Raw genomic sequence first — 20,354 nt, forward strand, 5'->3', positions numbered from 1 at the left:
GGATACATTTGGGGATTTTTGCAATTTAGCGTAGCCACAATGTTGATTGATCCAACTTCCTTGTTTTGCACGCAAATTGTATGAAGATATGAGGAAAACTAAAACGCCAGTTGCAAGCAGTATCTCTCTCTGTCCTATGATGTTTAAGAGACTTCTAAAACATTATCCTCTATTTCATGATGTCACATTTCAAAAGCACATAGACTTTCTTTGTAGACTTCAAATAGACTGGCTGTATTCGTGTAGAAGGTTTGTACCAGAGTAGATATGGGAGTGACATCGAGATGAGATATGTGCTAGCAAAGAATAGTTCTTAGATAGATATACAAGTTTGATCCCATTGAAAAAAAGAACATAATTTGAGGAGACTTAGTTAGAGTTGTTTCACACAAATTTTCAGTGTTCTCGTTGTGGATATAGGAGATGAACGTTGCGAATTTGCTCATCATTAAGCTCAAAGATAGAGAAAGCTTGATTTCAGGCATCTCCAATTGATCTCTTTGCTTTGATGGAAACTCTCTCAATCTCAAACTAGACTTCAAGAACTGGTTGCAAATGGTGCAGTAGTTAGAGAATTACTATCCACGTGGAGAACTAGAATGCTTGGCCAGCTGCTAGTATATGGGCGTGCTGCTAAGTATAAGGCTATTGTAAGTAGCCAATAATAGGCGAGTTATCTAAAGGCTTAGAATGTGCCACATGGCTTAGTAGGATTTTAGAGTTTCATAAAACGCATAATGTTGGCCAAGTAAACATTGAAGACGGGAACACCAATGCCGATCAATGTGGCATGGAGAATGTCTTAAAATTCTTGAGGGATGCCATGAAGTGGGACCTACCCAACATGGTGACAATAATATAAGGCCACCTCATGATGTTTACCATAATTGTACGTGAAGCAAAGCCATTTCCCCACTACTAGGAGACAAAAGGATTATGATAGATGAGTTGTCATTCACGTGTGGAGGTTGGAATCCCACCCTGCAATTGTACGCATGCCTACCCACCCTTCCATGTGGGATGATTGGGAAGGGTGAGAGAAGAGACTTGAAAAGAGTACAGAAAACTCATTATCAAAGGGATACTAGTAGAGATGCTTTGAGTCGGAACCCATTTTCGTCGTGGTACCTCTTTCTCCTTGGACATGCCCCCTCTCAGCAGCCCACTTGTTTCTCTCAAGGTAGAAGCCTGCCCCTGCTCTGTGCTTGTCTGCCGGTGCTTTTGGAATTGCAGAAGACTTGATCGCCTTTGCACCGTTGCCAGTGAAGGCGTTCCATTTTCGTAGTTTTGTCTTTGTCCATATGGGCAATGGATCGCCTTTCTTGGCTTGTAATGCGTTGTTGTTTACAATGTTTGCAAGTACTTATGTCGTTGCACTTTGACGATGAAGATTCTTCCTACGGTTCGCGCTCCATTGCTAGCATGCCTTGTCAATAGATTTTGCAATAAAGGTGAGGTGCCCATAATAAGGTATGGTGCTAGGGATAGATAATAAATAGCCTTCAGGGCATAGGATCTTCTTATCTCACGGGAAACAAGCGATGTCAAGATCTAGACACGAAAGTGATTGGGATCAGTGAGTGACCTTCAACTACAGTTATTAGTACACAGATCTTAACAGTAGAGAAGAGCAGCAAAGCATAGAATATAGATCGCGGACAAAACCTGATACAAACAGAGTCACGAGAAGCGTTGCTTTAGGTTTCTTTTAGAAACATTTTGAAAATCTCAGAGAAGTTTTGTCTAGGAACGCGCATAATTAATATACTTAAAATAAACAATACATATAATCTGAAATACCAAAGGGACAAGTCTAATACACCTGCATATGCATGGTGACCACCTCTAGTGTCTAGACATCAATGGTCATAATCAGATTCTCTCTCTCTCTCTCTCTCTCTCTCTCTCTCTCCCTCCCTCCCTCCCGCCCCCTCTCTCTCTCTTTGTGTGTGTGTGTGTGTGTGTGTGTGTGAAATGATAGATCTCTCTGAAATTTCAAGATTGAACTTTGAAGTTTGAAGTTTGAACAATCATCAATGGAATGGTGAAACCCAACATGTTACATTAATGATTATACATATACTATAACATGAAGATTGAACTTTGAAGTTTGAAGTTTGAACAATCATCAATGGAATGGTGAAACCCAACATGTTACATTAATGATTATACATATACTATAACATGTTACATTATACATATGAAAAATGTAAAGTGGACAGGAAAATCTGTAAATAACAAGTTTGAACTTTGAAGTCACATAGCACAAGCCTACACTGCTAAGTGTACAATGTACAGCTCAAGCTAGTTGCTAGTGTCTACTCCAAGGTCCATGGTATCACAATCAAAAGAGGAAACAAACAATGTGTCCTCAGAAGAGGAAGAGCCAAATGATTGATCTTCAAGTCGCTCACAAATGCTTTGAATCCTCGCCGAAGTCAACTATGATATCTATGTGACTGTCGCAAGCACTTGAACTCCCTCCCCAATTTGCACTACGGGCTCTACAATCTGCTGTGTGAGCTCCTCCTACTCTTCAAGCTTAGCTGATGATGAAGCGCTAGTAACTTCTCGCGGGCCATGAGATCCTTGTAATTGATGTTGATAACTACGAATTGGCCATGGTGCTATGATGTCTGACTCTGTACCATGTGCAGGTGTATCCTCTCCAGCTCGAATTACTCTTGCCTGGGCCATGACTTCAAGCCATTGAGCTGTTTGTCAGTGAAAGTGGAGCACATCCTTCCTAAGAAAGCTGTAGATGTCGTCATTCTCTTGATAGCAGTGAATGATGGACATGTCGAGTTGTTCTTTAATGTGTCAGGGTTCACTTAAATGATCAGAGGAAATTGCACAAATGGCAGATTAGAGCAAGAATGAAGCCCCTCATGGATAAGGGCTGCTCATCAAAAGCCTTCTTCCAGGCCTGCATGCTACTCGAAAGAAAAACTCATGTCTAAGGGTAAGGAAGCTAGATGGTTCTTGGACGCACTCCTTCTCTGATCTCCAAGATGATGCCAAAATTACTTCCAGAAATTGTTCTCTACCCCTGGCTCCCCATCAAATCAAATGACTGATGCGAGAACTGAATTTCTTCAATATGTTTTTGAGATAGTGGAAATGGATGATGCTCTTACATTCGAGAGACCTTTTACTGACACAGAACTTGATAATGCATTCTCCCATCTCGGCAAATACAAGTCCCCTGGCTGGGATGGTCTTACAGTGGAATTTTATATTTCTTTTTGGGATGATTTGAAAGATGTTCTCTTACAAATGATCAATGTTGCCTGGCAAGAAAATCAATTGCCGCACCTTTGGAAGCATGGCATAATCAAACTTGTGCCTAAAAAAAATTTGTGTGATCATATGTCAGATTGGAGGCCTATTACTTTGATGCCTGTAGTTTACAAACTCATTGCCAAAATGATTGTGTATAGGCTTCATGGAATACTGAATGCGGGCCTTCATCCTCATCAGCATGGGTTTGTGCCGCGAAGACAAATCCATGACAATATCTCCAATGCATTGACTGCAATTGAATATGCTAAGTACTCGAATCAAGATGTGCTCATATTGCAGGTAGATATCACTAAGGCATTTGACATTGTTCAATGGGATTTTATCTCTCAAACCATGACAAAGTTGGGCTTTGGTCCCAAGATAGCAAATGCAATTTATTGGCTTTATTCTGGCTCTACCTCTCAGTGCATTATTGGGAGTCATCTATCTCGGTCATGGACATTGGGTAGATCAGTCAAACAGGGCTGCCCCCTTAGTGCTCTCTTCTATGCCATTGCGACCCATCTCCTCTTGATGTATCTTGATCATCTTACAAACACAGGATAGATGACTGGTCTTAAAATCCCTGGGGCTGCATCTTTTTTGGCACAAGCATATGCTGATGATTCCTTCTTTATGCCACAGAACTCTCCCCCGGAAGTCCGCATGCTTATGACCACATTATCATTGTATGGATTAGCAGCGGGATTGCATGTCAACTTTGACAAATCCAAATTGCTTCCCCTGAAACAATGTGACTGGCATTCTATTCTCTGGCCAGGTCAGGTAGTGCATTCTAAAGATGTAGTTAGGCATTTGGGATATCCTATAGGATGGCATATCACCAGGAAGCAGCAGCTCAAATGGATCTTCCAAAGACTTCAACATAAATTGAAATATTGGAAAATTTCTACTTGGCCACTTCATGTCAGGCTCAGAATAGTACAATCTATTGTAATGTCTTATGTTCAGTTCTTTCTGCCTTTGCTACATTGGTCCTCTAGGGATATTTCAGCCTTTATGTCTCAAGCTATGGAGCTGTTATGGAGGACAAAAACTGCTGTGAAAGCATTGAGACTGCTGAAGACAGAAATGGTGTGCTCTCCTAGGATGCATGGAGGTCTTAATGTTCTCAATATCAGATATCATGTACTTGCAAGGAAGGCGACTATGCTCCACACTTTTTTCCGTCAACAACAGCCATGGACTTGTATGATAGCATCCATGTGTGTTAACATGAGGACATCTGCTTATGGCCATTGGACTACTGGTCATTGGGAGGTTGTCATTGGGAGATTTGTAGGGAAGATTCCTGGCTGTCCTTTATCTACTGCTCTGATATTGGACTGGAAACAAGTACTTTCTAAGGTCAAATGGGCTCCTGATAATCGCTCGGGGACAAACTCAATGAGGAAAGAAAGTATTCATTGGAGTGCCATCTTTGATATTCCACTTGCTTTACAGGAACCTGTTCGGGCATATAATCTCATGAAATTGGGAATTAGATACATCAATGATGTGGTAGATGATCAGGGCTATGTCTTATCTTTTCCTCAGGCCACTGCCTCTTATGCATTGGGAATGCATCATAGGTTGATATGGAAGAAAATTGCTGATCTCTTGCATCCTTTTCTACCTATTCCTCTTGTGGCTGACACAGACAGGCTTATGGATTGGCAATTGCACCCCTCTGCTACATGCTCTCATCCTATTCCTCTGCCTGTTTTGACCTCCATCAAAGCCTACAAGCTTCTTCAGCCTGCCCCATGGATTCATCAATATGCTAATACTCTGTGGCATATCAGGCAGCCCCTTTCATGGTGGTGGAAGAATCTCCGAATATTATGGAGGTGTAAAATGCCTTTGAAACAAAGACTTTTTCTTTGGAGATGCATGACCGGCACATTGTCAGTGAGAATCACACTTGCCAAACGTCACATTGCACCATCCACATGCTTATGGTGTCAGGCTCCATCAGAGATTGTCCCTCATTTGCTTTGGCACTGCCCGTCTTCTCGGAACCTCCTTGGGAAAATTTCAGATCATCTTCGCCTCCGTTTTCCGAGTCACAGATTTGGCAAACTTTTTTGGTTATTTGGCAGATTTAGGAGGTCTTTATCTCAATACTCACTATTTCTCTCATGGGTGAGATATTGGGCTCTTTGGACAATCTGGGATGAGCATAATTTGGCATACTTGGGGCTGCCAGATTAACAAGTCATATGAATCTTTCAGAGCCTCATTGCGGCAATCTTTAGATGATGCCTGCCATGAGGGTGATATACATGCTTCTTGCATAGAGCTTTTCTTTTTATGCTTCTGATCTTTGGGATACTCTCCATTTTGGAGACTTCCCTTTTTGTAAAGTTATGAGAATATAAATACAATGCATTGGATTTTACCAAAAAAAAAAAAAAAAGTGTGTGTGTGTGTGAGAGAGATATGAACTGTGAGATGTGAGGGCTGAGAGATGGAGCTAAGAAATTGAGAAATGAGTTGAGTGGAAGCTAAGAGAAGAGCTGAAAGGTAAACGGAAAAGATCTATGAAAGAAACTGAAAGAGCTGCTGAAACGGAACACCCAAGCCTCCACCGTTTGCTGGCCAAACCCTGGCTAACGTGCTGCTTCTGCACAAGGGGCTGGACCTGAGGCTGGAAGCAAGGGAGCTGAATGGCAAATGAAGGGGGCAAGGGAGCTTATATAGGCCACCCAAACTACCCAACTGGCCAGCCGAATAGGCCGACCAGTAGGTGAGCTGGTTGGCTGGGTTGGCTGGCTGGTAGGGCCTGCTAAAAGCAGCCCTACTGGCTGACTTTGGGGGCGGCTGAGGCTGGCTATAAAAGGCGCATATTCCAGCACCCTCCTTAGTCATTAGGCCAGCCTCTGGAGACCCCTTTCGGGCTCCTATCCTAGGCTAGGACCTAGACACAACTAAACCTAAGAAGGAAACACTAACCTACTAGTGGGTACTAGCGAACAAGGACTTGAACTAAGGCTAAGAGACTGACCTATGTAGCTCTTGCCTGACTATCACTAGACTAAGGCTCCCAAAGGGGTCACAGCATACGACAAAAATCACCTATAATGGAAACTACTAAGCACTTGACCATGTAGCTAGTGTGTCACAATGCACCCAAGTGCAAGGGTGCATGTGGCATTCCCTCCTCAACTTGGTGGTAACTGCATCACTTCCAAGTAGTCCACCAAATCCTATGGGAGCTCCTAGAAAAATCTTTCGTCTAACCATACCGCCTCATGGGTCCCTCAATCTCGAAACTTGGTGTTGAACTCCCGAATGCATCGTCCTGACCTATGCTTCCACTTATGGAGAAGAATCTATTCTCGCTCTATCATTTCTGTGTTGTTGATCACTTGGGCTGCAGCTCATCTGAGAAGTTGCTGCTGAGTGCTGGTCTGATGTAAGGCTTCAACCACGAAACGTGCATACTCCAACTATCTAGTAGCCGCAACTTCATGGAGACATTGTTGGTCTTCTTAATGATCGAGATGGGTCCAAAGCTTTTGAAGGATAGCTTTGGGCATCACTTGTCCACCTATTTCAACCTTTGCTAGATAATCCATAAATAAACCCAGTCGGCTTCCTTGAAGGTGACATCTCGACGGGACATGTTGATCTGGCGCGTGTATGCTGAGGGTCTTTGACTGACTATAATCTCTGCCATGGTTTCTAGCATCTTATTGGCTTCAAGAGATGGAGAAATCATCCTCGTAAGAAGTGATGAAAATCTCTTGTCAAACGTTGCTTCCTATCGTGTACGACCAATACTTGATGAATAATTGTCATTAAGAATGGCATGTACTAAAGGAAAATAATGCTCCCACATCGACTACATAACATGACAATATGCATTGAGCACGGTGAACGCTAGCTAATTGTATATTTCTTTCTGTTCGCCTGTCTGCGAATGAAATGCATTGGACATTTGTAGCTTTGTATGAAGTTATCAAACAGAGCCCTCCAAAAATCAGAGGTGAACTTCTTGGCGACCCTCGAACCAGATACCAATGCTGGATAAACAAACATGCTACATCTTCTATGCTGGCGTCTAGTTACAAGGTACAAGCATGCAAAACTTACTAAAGAGATCAATAATAGTTAAGCGTTGAGTGTTGCACATACCTGCTGATGCTGGAAGAGGCCTCACGAAATTCATGGATATCTCTTGGAAAGGACCTTTTGGAATAGGCGACGGCATAAGCAAACCAACTACCTCCTTGTGGGACACCTAAACTTTTTGGCAGATCTAATAATTCTGCATATAACTGTAAACACCCTTCCGCATCTTGGGCCAATAAAAGTAGTGTTCTACATTCTCTAATGTCCTATTGATGCCTCGATGGCTACCAGTGAGAAAGTCGTGGGCATCATGGAGAAGCGCCTGTCATTTGTCTTTTAGCACACATTATCTGTTTGTTGGAAAGGTCACCTCCCCATCTGTAAGCCCCCATATAACGAGAGCATTGGGGAGGGAGAACTAGGGCATTTGCCAAGCAGTACGGCAGCATGGTGGGATCCATGGGCAGGGGTACAATCTGCAAGAAGGTATTGAAGATAGCCTGGCAGCAGCACAGGAGTTGCAGGGAAGGGACGGGCTGCAGTGGGCAGCACCCTGCCCTTATATAGGGCCAGGAAGCTCGTCAGCCACATAGGCCGGCCCACAGCCCCATCCATAGAGGGGAGCGGGAGGGGGCTGGCACACAAAGAAAGGGGGGGCTGAGCCCCCACTTAAAGGCAGGGGGCACACAGCCCAAGAGAAACTGCCCACAGCCAAGTTAAAGGGCTAGTGGGGTTGGCTTTTGGAGCAGACTGGTCGGCCACTAAGGGGCTGCCAGTCGGCTATGTCAAGGGGGCCTTTGGGCCTATATAAAGGGGCCATTCAGCCCTCACAAATCATTCTCAGGAGCAGCACTTAAGGGAGAAGAAGGAGCAGCAGACCAACAACCTATGAGCCTACATCCAGGAGGACACAGAGGCTGGAGAGCTACAGACCTAGCTCAGCAAAGGTGCTGCCCACCTAGGCTGATACACAGGCAGTAAGGTGGAGAGGATCATTCAAGACAGAGAGTCCACATAAGCTCGAGGTGGAGCACGCGGGCTCGAGTCTAGAGATATCTGGCAGATAGTAGAAGTACCTTGTGGTAAGGTCAAAGGACCACGCTATGGTGGGACTTTGGATCTCTCTCTCTTTTGTATTGTGTCCATAGCTTTGGACAGAAATATATATTGTTTTGGTAGCTTCTATATCTGGTTGGATCATTGTCTATTGATGAGTCTGCACATCTATTTGATGCACGTAAGTTTAAGAAGTTTGTGATTCCACAACCCACACACACTATGTGAGCTCCTAGGCTATTCTACCAGTCTTCCGCTATGCGTACCCTTTGTTGGTCGATTTCTAACACTGTTTTTATACAAAAGCCACCCATCTTAAACTGAATAATAGCCGTGTGCGAGAGTTGTCATGAACTAAAACGGAGGGCCAAACTCTGCTGAATCCCCCTATTGTGCCTTCATACTGTCACGGTCTTTCCTTGTATTTCACAATGGCCCCCTGAAGTATCTGAATGGAGATTTTCCGACTGAGAGCATCGGCGACGAGGTTGTTCTTGCCAGGGACATACTCAATCATACCCCCGAAGTGTTGAAATAGTTGACCCCATCATGATTGCGGATCACTCCACTGCGTTTTTGGCATTGTTTGAAGCCATTTCAAGGCTTGGTGATATGTCTTTACCGTAAAAGTCCGTCCATAAAGGAAAGGCTCCCAGTGCTTAAATGCATGAATAACTCCGAGCAATTCTCTATCATCCATGGAATAATTTTTCTCGTTATTATTCAACTTCCAACTATAGTAACCCATGGGTCTGTCTTCTTGCTACAATACTGCCCTGATGACCACATTACTTGCATCTGTAATGAACAAGAAAGGATCATCCCATGACATTATGTTCATGACCAAGAGTTGTGATAGCCAACCGCTAAGTTGTGGAAGGCTTGTAAAGCTATGGCGATGATTGAAATCTTTTGCTAGGGTGAGAAAATTGAGAGGCATTATGCGTCATATGTTTGTGTAATCCGGGCGTGAACCCGTCCATAGCAAGCTTGATGAGGTACTAGAGTGTATCCTGTCTTCTTGTCTAACTGCAGGAAGATAGCATCTTTGGAGCTCCCCATATTAAATAGGACAACAAATTGCTACCCTTTAGCTATGCTAATGAGAGCCTTCTTATGTTCTTTGAGGTCGTCCTCCTTCTTACCTTCCAAGACCATCGACGGATGGCATTCAAAGCAGGAAATACATAATTCATAGCTTAAGTCAGTGGGACTCGAAGAGCTACCGCAAAGGCGACAGTGGACGCCGGTGCTTTTGCAGCCTTCTCTACCAACCACTTTGGACCATCTTTCTTCCCATGCCCTACAATATCTTGGCAATGGAAACATCATGGTATCGGTTCTGTTCGTCGAGCTATAAGTAACCTCCTTTGATGCCCGTCTTATCTTTTTCTTCTAGAATGATTTTGGGCTTAGACTCCTTCTGACCAAACGACTATTGGTTATCCTTCTTCTAGTATTGATTGTCCTTCTGCTAGGGTCGTTATCTGCAGGGTTGGAGGGTTGATGCAGGGCTTTTGGACCTACCTGGGCTTTCCACCATATAGCATCATCTCCTGATTTTGAGCGAGGGTTAGCACGCGCTCATAGGTGAGCAGGTCAAAATCCTAAACAGGGAAGCGAACGTCGGAGTCCAATCCTTTAGGGAATTGCTTCAGCTTATTGACTTTGGACATGCCCAATTGCTATGCCAGTGTGATGAGCCTGTAGGCTGTTACTGTAGGACATCACAAGCAAAGCCGTCCTAGAAGAGACGAGAACTCATCTTCCAAGTTTATACTGGGGTGGCAAAAAACGAGTGGGAATTGGAACGCTCATGCTAGCTTGCATAGTGATCAACATCTATTAGTGCTAGGCATCAGTCTAGTCTGTGCTACTACTTGCATGGGCTCTGTCTTCGCGTTGGATGGCCTCCTCATGCTTGTGATCTTTCCGCATCAATAAGAGCAATTTTTCAAATTTTTAGTCCTTTGACTGCATCAAGTCTTCCTCCCACCTTTTCTTCGAGATGCTTCTTTGTGGCATCCAACTCGTTCTTTTTTTCTTCCAGCTACTCAGAGTTTTCTGCCATTGGAACAAGAGAAGTCGATTTTGCTCCATAAGCTTCTCCATTATGAGTACTTAACAGAAGCATAGCTTTTTGGCTGTCTTTGTCTTCTTGGAAGTCGGTCTTGTCATATTCTTCTCTCCTTTCTTGATCCATGGTGCTTGGATGTGTGATATTTCCGGATCTCAACTCAACCATGCACTCGCGCTAGTCAAGTTGTATTACAAACCGAAGCTTTGATACCAATGTAACATGCAATGGTTAATGGTCGTGTAATTCGCAACAAGACCTCCTTTAAACCTCCATTAAACCGTATCGCAAGGCGTCTTTTCGTACGCAAGACAAAGAGGGCAGAGAGAGATAAGGGTTACAGAAATAGATTCGACAACCAATTGGGTCCCTATACCCACTAAGGGCCCCTCCCCCAAATATAGGAATAAATTTGCTTTAAACTTGGAGAGCTTGAAATACAAAAGAGACTCCTCTAGAGCGCATGGAATGCAACTTTGTAGAGAACACCAAGCTGACCCAAAAGACATAAGAAAAAGTCTCAGCCACCACCAAGGCCTCAATGCTGCCCACACTGACGTTGTAGACCACTATGTGAGGCCAGTCATGAGGCTAGTGCTGTCCAGAGGCATGCACGGTTATTGCATGAGTGAGAGACATGACTGCGAGATGAGAATACTGAGAGAGCTGAGAGATGGAGCTAAGAAATTGAAGAGATGAGCTGAGTGAAAGCTGAGTGATGAGAGCCGAAAGGCAAACTGAAAAGAGATGAGAAAGAAACTGAAAGAGCTGCTGAATCAGAACACCCAAACCTCCATCATTTACCGGCCAAACCCTAGCGGAAGTGCTACGTGGTGACCTCTTCTTGTGAGACACAACTAAACCTAAGAAGGAAACACTAACCTACTAAGTTCTCCAACGATACCAATAAACAAGGACTTAACCTAAGGCTGAGAGATTGACCTAAGTAGCCCATGCCTAGCTATCCTTGAACTAGGGCTCACAAAGGGGTCATGGCATATGACAAAATCACCATTAAAGAGATCTACAAAGCACTTGATCATGTAGCCAATGTGTCACAATGCACCCAAGCATGTGACATTCCCTCCTCAACTTGGCGGTAACTACATTGCTTCCAAGTAGTCCGCCAAACCTATGGGAACTCCTAGAAAAAGCTTTCGTCTAACCATAGCGCTTCATGGGTCCCTCAATATCGGAACTTGGTGTAGAACTCCCAGATGTGTCGTCCTTACCAATGCTTCCACTTATGGAGAAGAATCTGTTCTGCACTATAATTTATGCGCCGTCGATCACTTCAGACTGTGGCTCATATTAGATGTCCTTGATTGCTGGTCCGATGTATGGCTTCAACCACGAAACATGAAAGACACTATGCATACTCCAGGTAGCCACAACTTCATGGAGACGTCTCGATCTTTTTAATGATCGCGAAGGATGAGAGCTGAACTTCAAATCCCTATCTCATGCAATGGTCATGGGCAACCCTCCAATGGGATTCCAATGCCAATGTGCTACATAGTCGCCTGCTTACAAGGTACATGCAGCAAAACTTACTAAAGCGATTAATAATAGCTAAGCTCTAAGTCTTGCGCGTACCTGTTGATGCCAGAAGGGGCCTCATGAAATCCATAACTATGTCCTCGAAAGGACCTTCTAGAATAGGCAACAGCATAAGCAAACCAGCTGCCTTCTTGTGGGAAACCTTGACTTTTTGACAGTTCTGACAACTCTTCACATAACTATAAACATCCTTCTACATCTTGGGCCAATAAAAGTAGCGTTCTACCTTCTTCAATGTACTGTTGATGCCTCAATGGCCGCTTGTGGGGGAGATGTGGCATCATGGAGAAGCGCCCGTCGTTTGGCTTTCAACACACAATCTATTTTTATAGGAAGCCACCCATCTTGAACTGAATAATGGCCAAGTGCGAGAGTTGTGGCCAACTAGAACAGAGTGCCAAACTCTGTCGAATCCCCATACTGCGCAAGAATTGTGGCCAACTAGAACTGAGTGCCGAACTCTGCCGAATCCCCATACTGTGTCTTCGCACTATCAAGATCTTACCCTTGTATTTCTAGCCGAGTGGCCCCCTGAAGTGTATGAGTGGAGGCTTTTCAACTGAAAGCATCGGGTGACAAGGTTGTTCTTGCCAAGAATGTCCTCAATCATACCCCCTACTGTTGATTTATTTGACTCCATTGTGATTGCCAATCACTCCAATTTTCAGCCTGCACACTGCATTCTATAATTCAGAATTTGTATTTGAGTTTGGACTTTCAATGTTGCCTTCTCACTTCTCAAGAAGGATGATGTCTTGAGGATTTGAAGGAAAGACGGAATTAGTTCCATACGCCAATTCACACTGTTGCCCACATGCTTCATCCCTTGAGGAAGAATCCAGCAAAACGCATAATTGTGTGCTTGTCACTCGTTGGACAAGTTGGAGCAGAATAGGTGAGCAATGACTCATGAGTATTAAGTCTTCACTCTTCACATATGAATTTCAACATTAGTAATTTGGACTGAAGTATTTATAGTTTGGTTGTAATTGGTTATGCCTTATGACATGACATAAAATTTTTGCAATTATTAATAGCATTGAAGAGGGCATTGTTGAGTTTCCGAATGACATGAGCTATTTCTCCCGCGCTATTGCCAAGGAAAGAGACAACCAGCTGTTTGCTCTTACTTGGGAGAAATTTGGGATTATCAACCCCTCCTTGCAAAAGTTCGCTATTCGAATCCTCTCATAAGACTGCACGTAAGTCCAACTGAGAGGATATTATGAACTTTGAAATTTTTGACCAATGACATTGTGGTTTCAGCAAATAACTTTTATTAACTTTGTAACTCGTCACAGATTAAGCATGGACCAGCTCAATAAGCTTGTACATGTCAATGCCAACCTACACCTTCTTAAGAAGTATAGAGCTTTAGATGGCTCAGGTAGCATTGTCAGTCAATTGTTGTGCTGTCCTTTTTGCCCATTTGACCTCATTCCTTCATGTGGCCATGTGCCAGTTTCCATACTCCCTAATAACATTCTGTATACGAGAGACAAAACTGTCCCAAGCATAATTCATGTCCTCCTGAGCATGCAAAGGCAAGGGATGAATTGCAAATCTGATCATTTGCTGGAAATATTGATGTCGGAGATAAGCCTGATTAACATGCAGTAATCTGCTGGAAAGAGTCGGCAAATCATCCGGTGGCATACCAAATTGCAGATTTATCCATAATGGGGCATGATCTGACAAGCCCAAAGAGAAATCTATTAGGAGATGAAGGCTAAAATCTGCATATTGTTGTGGATAAAACAAATACCATCTGTCAAGCCTTGCCCAGTATGTAGTAAATGCATTATGATGAAAAGTATATCCGGGCACTGACCCTTGTAGAAGCAGCCATAAGTCTTCAGCCTGCATAGAAAGAAGCATGTTATACCATTTCTGTCTTTCCGATGATAGCATATGAGATCTTCAAGTGGTGTTATCTCTCGGCAGAGGGGAATTGTTAAAATCTCCACAGATAAATGCATTGGATCTCCATGGATATTTGCTTAAAGAATCCCATAAAAGAGCCCTCATGGCAGAGGTCTGGGAGGCATAGACTGATGCAAACTCAAGAATGTCACCTTTGACATTACATTGTATGACTATCCATCGGCCACTGCTGTCATTGAATGCTAATTGAGGCTCCAGCTTATGTCTAACCATTATGCATACGCCTGAGTAGGTAGTGGTACCAGCATAATATATATCATAGCCGCCAAAGTGATCATGATGACCAGCCTTAGAGTGTTGATTATGCTCTTGCATACAAACAATATCTGGCTGCATTTTATGTACATAATTCTAGAAAAGCCTCCACTTTGAGACATTGCAGAGGCTCTGTACATTGTATGTAAAGCACTTAAGTGTTTGATGCATGAAAGAGATATATACAGGAAGTATAAGTATGAAACAAGATATCAGAGAGGCAAAGCCTCTGCCTGCATGGGTTGCATGCCTTCATGATCCATGAAAGATATAGCATTCTCCCCTTCTTCAGAATCACATATGGGGATGCCCTTCTTCAAAACCCCCACCCAATTTTGAAGGACAGGAGCTGAAGTGGAAGCCTGTCCCGGTGAGGGAGAAGAAGCATCCCATTGACGAGATTGAAAGGGGCGTTGCTTCAATACAACCACCGTCTTAGGCTGTTGAAAACCATCCCGATCTGTCCCCACAGATTCCTTCATCTTCTCTTTTTCTTTTTCTTTTCCTTTTCCAGCAAGTGATTGCACCTGATTAACTGGTTTAGCATTCTTTGCTCCATTTCGATTTGCTACCTTAGCTTGCAAATTCTCATTCTTTTCCCGTGTCTGTGGCGGCAAGGCATTAGGAGGGGCTTGATGCAGAACCATTGGGCATTCAGAGGCTAGATGCCCAAACTTGTGGCAGGCAAAGCAGGCGCCTGCAAACACACCCCATTTCAAGTCAAAAAACTTTTTCCCCAATTGCACACCCTCAACTTCCACTGCAATAGAAGGAGGGGTAGGTGTGTTAGTGTCCCAAAGGATGCAGAATCTGTTACGATTTCCCATGGGGCGTGGAGGACAAATGACCTGTCCCAATGAAGCAGCCAGGCCAGGCAATTCTTCATGCATATAATCCGGGAAGTTAACAACCTCAACCCATACAGGACAATGATGTCGTATAAGACTTTGGTAATCCTTGTTTGGGGACCAAGGCACACACACACACACACACACACACACACACACAGAGTCATGATATGGGAGTGTGGGACGTCAGGACTTCAGACGACTGTTGAGAGGCCGGTGCATTTCTTCAAGGCTTGGTCTACAAGTGTCTTCTATGTATTCACTGAGCGAGACATTTACTGGATGTATAGTTCCCATCCTGGTTGTTGGTCCCTGTTTCAGGGATTCCCTAGGCTGTGATTGGGTTCTTTGTAAACAGGCTGGTTGACAGCCATGTTTTTTCTCCCTTTGTTTCTTCCATGATCAGCGCCACACTGATAGCTGATTTGTATGATTGGTTTTTATCAAGCAATTAATAGAAAGCTATTTTCTCTGGAAAAAAAATGTGGAAGATCTTCCAGGGCGATTGGTAACCTTTGATTGGCACCCATGATAATTCCACTTTTAGAAGGTCCATCAACTCTGGGGAGGAATCAATAATATTTTTGCCGACTTGGTAAAGCATATAAACAGATTGGAACTGCCCACCTGCAAATATTTATAATTTTACGATTTTCATAAACATACTCATGCTATGTTGAAAAAGTGATAGTCAGGGGAATTTGGGGATGCAATTGACGTCCAATGATTATTTCTGAAAATTTGGGTAATATTAATGGTTGGACTTAAATAGCAGCATTCATGCACATGGTATGTCAAACAGGTGACACTAGTGTTGTCCAAGCATTTGGTGGATCGGGCTTAACTAGATGTCTTAATTTTGGTTGGAAGGCATCGCTGGAGAAGGTTTCTTCTCAAGATTGTCTTCATGGACAAGCTGCTATTTGCAGGAGGATGAACATTAAGACTGGAATGAAAAAAGGGGTTATTTAGTTACAATGTTGTGCATTTATTTTGTCTGTAAAGTTCATGATTTGGGTATGAGTTCTAGAGGCTTGCCTTTCTGTTATGTATGTTGCCTTGTTTCTTTGAAAGATGAGTTCATTGTGGAATCTTCGTATCATAAATGTGTCTTTTGTATATTTCTTTTCTTCTGTCAACAGGCCAGGTAATTATGTCTTTGTGCTGCAGGATTACTAGCAAGAACAGGAACTGCAAATATACTTCTCTGACGCTAACAGAGGCTCCATTGTGCAAATTTTGCATCACATTCACATGCTTGGGCCTTTTTGTTTCCGATTTTCTGGCTGTTGTAGGTTACATATCTCAAACGTGGTTCTTGTGCCGACATATTTCTCAATCCCACCCTTTCTTGTTATACGATCTATCTTTTCGAAACCAGTACATGCAAAACTCTGTCAAAGTTCCACAAGATCATGCTTGCTTCAGTCAGATGACATGCACTCTTCTGCTCCCCAAACTGAAGGGTGCATGCCTAACACTTTTGTGAGAAGGGTGCAGTGTCGCTCCCGTTCTTTTGGGTTCTTATGCAAGGCAGTCATTGGTACCAATAGTTTGCACACACTTTTGCCTGGTTTTCATCTTTCCATTTTTGATAGAGACCGTACACCATTTCTTCAGGAGAGTTCTGTCTTTAGTGATTCTACTGTATCCAAGTCTAGCCTATACAGAAGCACACTAAAAAAAATTGTGGACAAGAAAGGGGGGATGGCTTTAGCCAATTTAGTTGCAGGATATCCATTTAGCCCTGGTTCGCTTTCCATCTTTGGGAATTGCAAACTTCCTGTAAGGCTCTTGCATGAAGGAACCAAGGCTATGAGTCACAGGCTTAGCATAGCTGCTGATTTGCGTGATAGATCATGGAATGCTGCTGCCTTTGGTGTGAGGCCTTCCTGTCAGTCATATGGGAGGCATTCAGCCTGGTTACTTTTTGGTGTTTGTGCTTGCCTCTCTGCTGCCGCTGGTTCTGTGGAGCCAGACATATCTGCCTCTCCTGCATACGCAGAACCTGTTGTAAACACACCCGAAGAGGAAGTGGTACCTGCTAGAGCTTCCCATGGGAAACAAATATATACAAACTATTCAGTAACTGGTATGTTTGAAATTTTAGAATGTAACTGACAATTTGCGAGTGGTCCTGTTTCAATATGTCTGTTTGCAAATCTCAAACCTTTATTTGTTATATCCATGTAGGTATACCTGGAGATGGGAGATGTTTATTTCGAGCAGTCACTCATGGTGCACAATTGAGAAGGGGAAAAGCTGCTCCCAATGAGAGCTTGCAGCGTGAATATGCTGATGATCTGCGGCAAAAGGTAACATCTGTGATAGACAAGGAAATGCATTGTGAAAGGGACATTTGCATCCATGCTTGATCTCTTCAATGCCCTTGAAGAAAGAGAAACAGCATTCTGTTTGTGGCAGGTTGTAGATGAGCTTATTAAGCGCCGCAAGGAAACAGAATGGTATTTCTTTCCCCTTTGGCAACATCTCTTTCACTGCAGAGGTCTATTAATTGGTTTTTTTGTAGATGGAATAATGTGGTTGTCGAGTTTCCAGGTTTATTGAAGGTGACTTTGATACTTATACAATGCGAATGAGGCAGCCTCATGTGTGGGGTGGGGAGCCAGAATTGCTCATGGCATCCCATGTCCTCAAGTAAGATTTCTTGTGGAGTTAGTTCATATGCTCCAGTTGGCTGCTTAAGTGCAGAGATACAAATTTTTTGTAGGTCCATGGTCTACAATCGATGCAAATATAAATGCTTTTATAAATGAGAAATTTGTTGCATACTCTTTTCTGATTATATCTTGTCCATGTTTCGGGATAATTTCATTATACAGCCCGTGTGTAGGGCAGACTTTTTTGAGTTTTGTCTTTCTGCTTGTTATTGCAGCTGAGTAGTTAAATTGAAGGTTTTTTTTCATGCATTACATGTTTGATTGTGTAGTCAGGTGAAGCTGCACATTAGTTGCTGCCTTGCCTTGTATTTGTGACAGACACTGCAACTGGATGCTACTTAATTCTGACTGACACTGCAGCTGGGTGTAAATTACAGGATGCCCATCACTGTTTTCATGCTGGACATGCGTTCTCGAGGTCTTATCTCTATTGCTGAGTATGGCCAGGAGTATGGGAAAGAAAATCCTGCACCTGTTAGGGTTTTATATCATGGCTTTGGTCATTATGATGCTCTACGATTTCCTGACAATGGGGCCAGTTAAGAGGAATTGTAAGGCCTCTCTCTCTCTCTCTCTCTCTCTCTCTTTCCTGCTGTACTAACAGGAATAGCGACCATGTCTTTGCTGCAGTGTCACTCAGGAAATCCAATTTCTTAAACATACGTATCTCCCACAAAAATTATATATCTTGCTATTGCAGAGATCAAAGCATACAAGGAGCTTTTGTGCGCTTGGGGTCTCCATATCACTGTGAATATGTCTATGAGATAGATATATGCAGTATGTTGTAACAGTTCATGTTGATACTGTGAAATCCAATTTCTTAAACATATGTATGTCCCACAAAAATTACGTATCTTGCCATCGCAGATTTCACAGCATACAAGGAGCTTTTGTGTGCTTGGGGTCTCCATATCACTATGAATATGTCTATGAGATAGACATATGCAGTATGCTGTAACAGCTCATAATATATCTTCACAACCAGAATCAAATACTCATTTTGTAAAACTTGTATGCGCTGCAAGGTTGGAGGGACGATTGAAATAGATTGTGCTTCTAAGGGTCTGTTGCTGTGTCTTCTTGGTAACAAAGCAATTCTGAAGCCTTCTAACCCACAGTTTGCTTGCTTCCACGAGGACATGCAGAGTCACCAATTGATATCGGGTACTATGTGCTTTGCAAAAACCAGCTTGCCCCTTAAGTTTTTTTTGATGATCTTTTGCCCATCAGACTGATTTTCACCTCCATGACCGTCCTAAATCGTTGGCCATTGCTGAACGATGCACTGTGGTTTTGTAACTACCAGGTGGCATTGCCCCCCCCCCAACACACACACACACACAGAGGCAGCCGGGAACTCCTTATTCATGACCTTACAAAACCTGTCACAGATCCACACACAGACGACACCCGCCCTGCCCATTTAAGCAGCTATGCGAAATTGCTACCAACCATTTGCAGAGGCATTTCCAGCAGGCACCGACTTTACATTGTCCTCTCATACCATAGTTGTGAACATTTTCTGTAGATTGATATCCCCCGCTTGCTGGCTTGTTTCTTTCAAGAATTCCACTTGGTTCCCTAGCAAGCTCTGGCCACTTGGTTCCCTAGCAAGCTCTGGCCTTCTTCAATCGCAATTCTGCAATGAAGGGGAAAAAGGGCCAAGTTAGAGGTCCTTTAGGTGGAAAATGTGGAGTATATAGTCCCCATCTACACTCAACTATGTTCTTTTTTATGTGACATCTAATACTATCTACTCTCCCTCCCTCCTTCCTGCCTACTCCTCTCATTCTCTCCCTCTCTCTTTCCTACCTCATTCTCTCTCTCCTACCCCTTCTCCTCCCTTCTCCCCCTATCTCTCTTCCTCTTCTGCTAGTCTATCCTCTTCCTCCAAATCTGCCCCTACCCCCTTTTCTACATTGGTATCAGAGCCCTTTCCTCGGGCTTGACGGCACGTGGTGCTCCTGCAAGTTGCTTCGACGGTTCCGGTGGTGTATCTCCACGTCAAAAGGAGCAGGGGCTGCGTAGGCATAAGTAAAGCTCAAGCTAACGCAATAGCCCAGTCCCTTACGCAATATCCAACAAAGTCACAGGCTGAGCGACTAACTTCTCAGTGCAGACAAACTGCCGACTGACTCACTTGGATTCCGTGCTGCCGACTGCTTGTCGAACCCCTTGCGTGCACACCCTCCACGACCAAAACCCTGAATCAGCCATCTCGCATTCGTGCAGCCCGTCTCGTTGGTCGTAAGGATAAGCCTGTCTCGACCCACCCGAACTCGTGATAGCCATACCGCGTTGCCGTCCTGTTGCTCTGCCATGCCATGCCATGCCGCCAGCCCACGTCGTGCGTCTCTGCCCGTCGCAACTTGCTCGCCCCTTGTTGTGCGTCGTCGTGACGTCGCCCTCGTGCCGTCGCCGCCTGCCAAAAAAAATCCTTAGCCCTAACCTGTTTCCTAGGTTAAGTTAGCTAGGGTTAGTTTGGTTGGGTTTAGCTAGCGGGTTAGTTTTAAGTTTAGTTAGTTGCGGGACTAGGTCAGGTTAATTGTAACTAGGGTCAAGTAGTTGGGT

General features: G+C 43.7%; 1 protein-coding gene across 2 annotated transcripts; it reads left to right on the top strand.

Annotated features, from left to right (window-relative positions):
• Window positions 1–907: 907 nt before the first annotated feature.
• LOC147880182 (uncharacterized) lies at window positions 908–18,921 on the top strand. 2 transcript variants are annotated; one of them, XM_087371263.1, is made up of 7 exons: window positions 908–1,180; window positions 16,270–17,191; window positions 17,293–17,414; window positions 17,524–17,564; window positions 17,659–17,757; window positions 18,158–18,331; window positions 18,411–18,921. In XM_087371263.1, exons 2-6 carry the CDS (start codon window positions 16,354–16,356, stop codon window positions 18,321–18,323), a joined length of 1,266 nt encoding a protein of 421 aa, XP_087227389.1. In that variant the 5' UTR covers window positions 908–1,180; window positions 16,270–16,353; the 3' UTR covers window positions 18,324–18,331; window positions 18,411–18,921. The 2 variants fall into 2 exon arrangements, with proteins under 2 accessions (XP_087227389.1, XP_087227390.1); XM_087371264.1 differs by having other exon boundaries at window positions 18,481–18,921.
• The last annotated feature ends 1,433 nt before the right edge of the window (window positions 18,922–20,354 follow it).

This window comes from Dipteris shenzhenensis, chromosome 32, assembly GCF_047967505.1.
Source record: "Dipteris shenzhenensis isolate YYH24624 ecotype China chromosome 32, Dip_SZ_1.0, whole genome shotgun sequence".
Taxonomy (NCBI): domain Eukaryota; kingdom Viridiplantae; phylum Streptophyta; class Polypodiopsida; order Gleicheniales; family Dipteridaceae; genus Dipteris; species Dipteris shenzhenensis.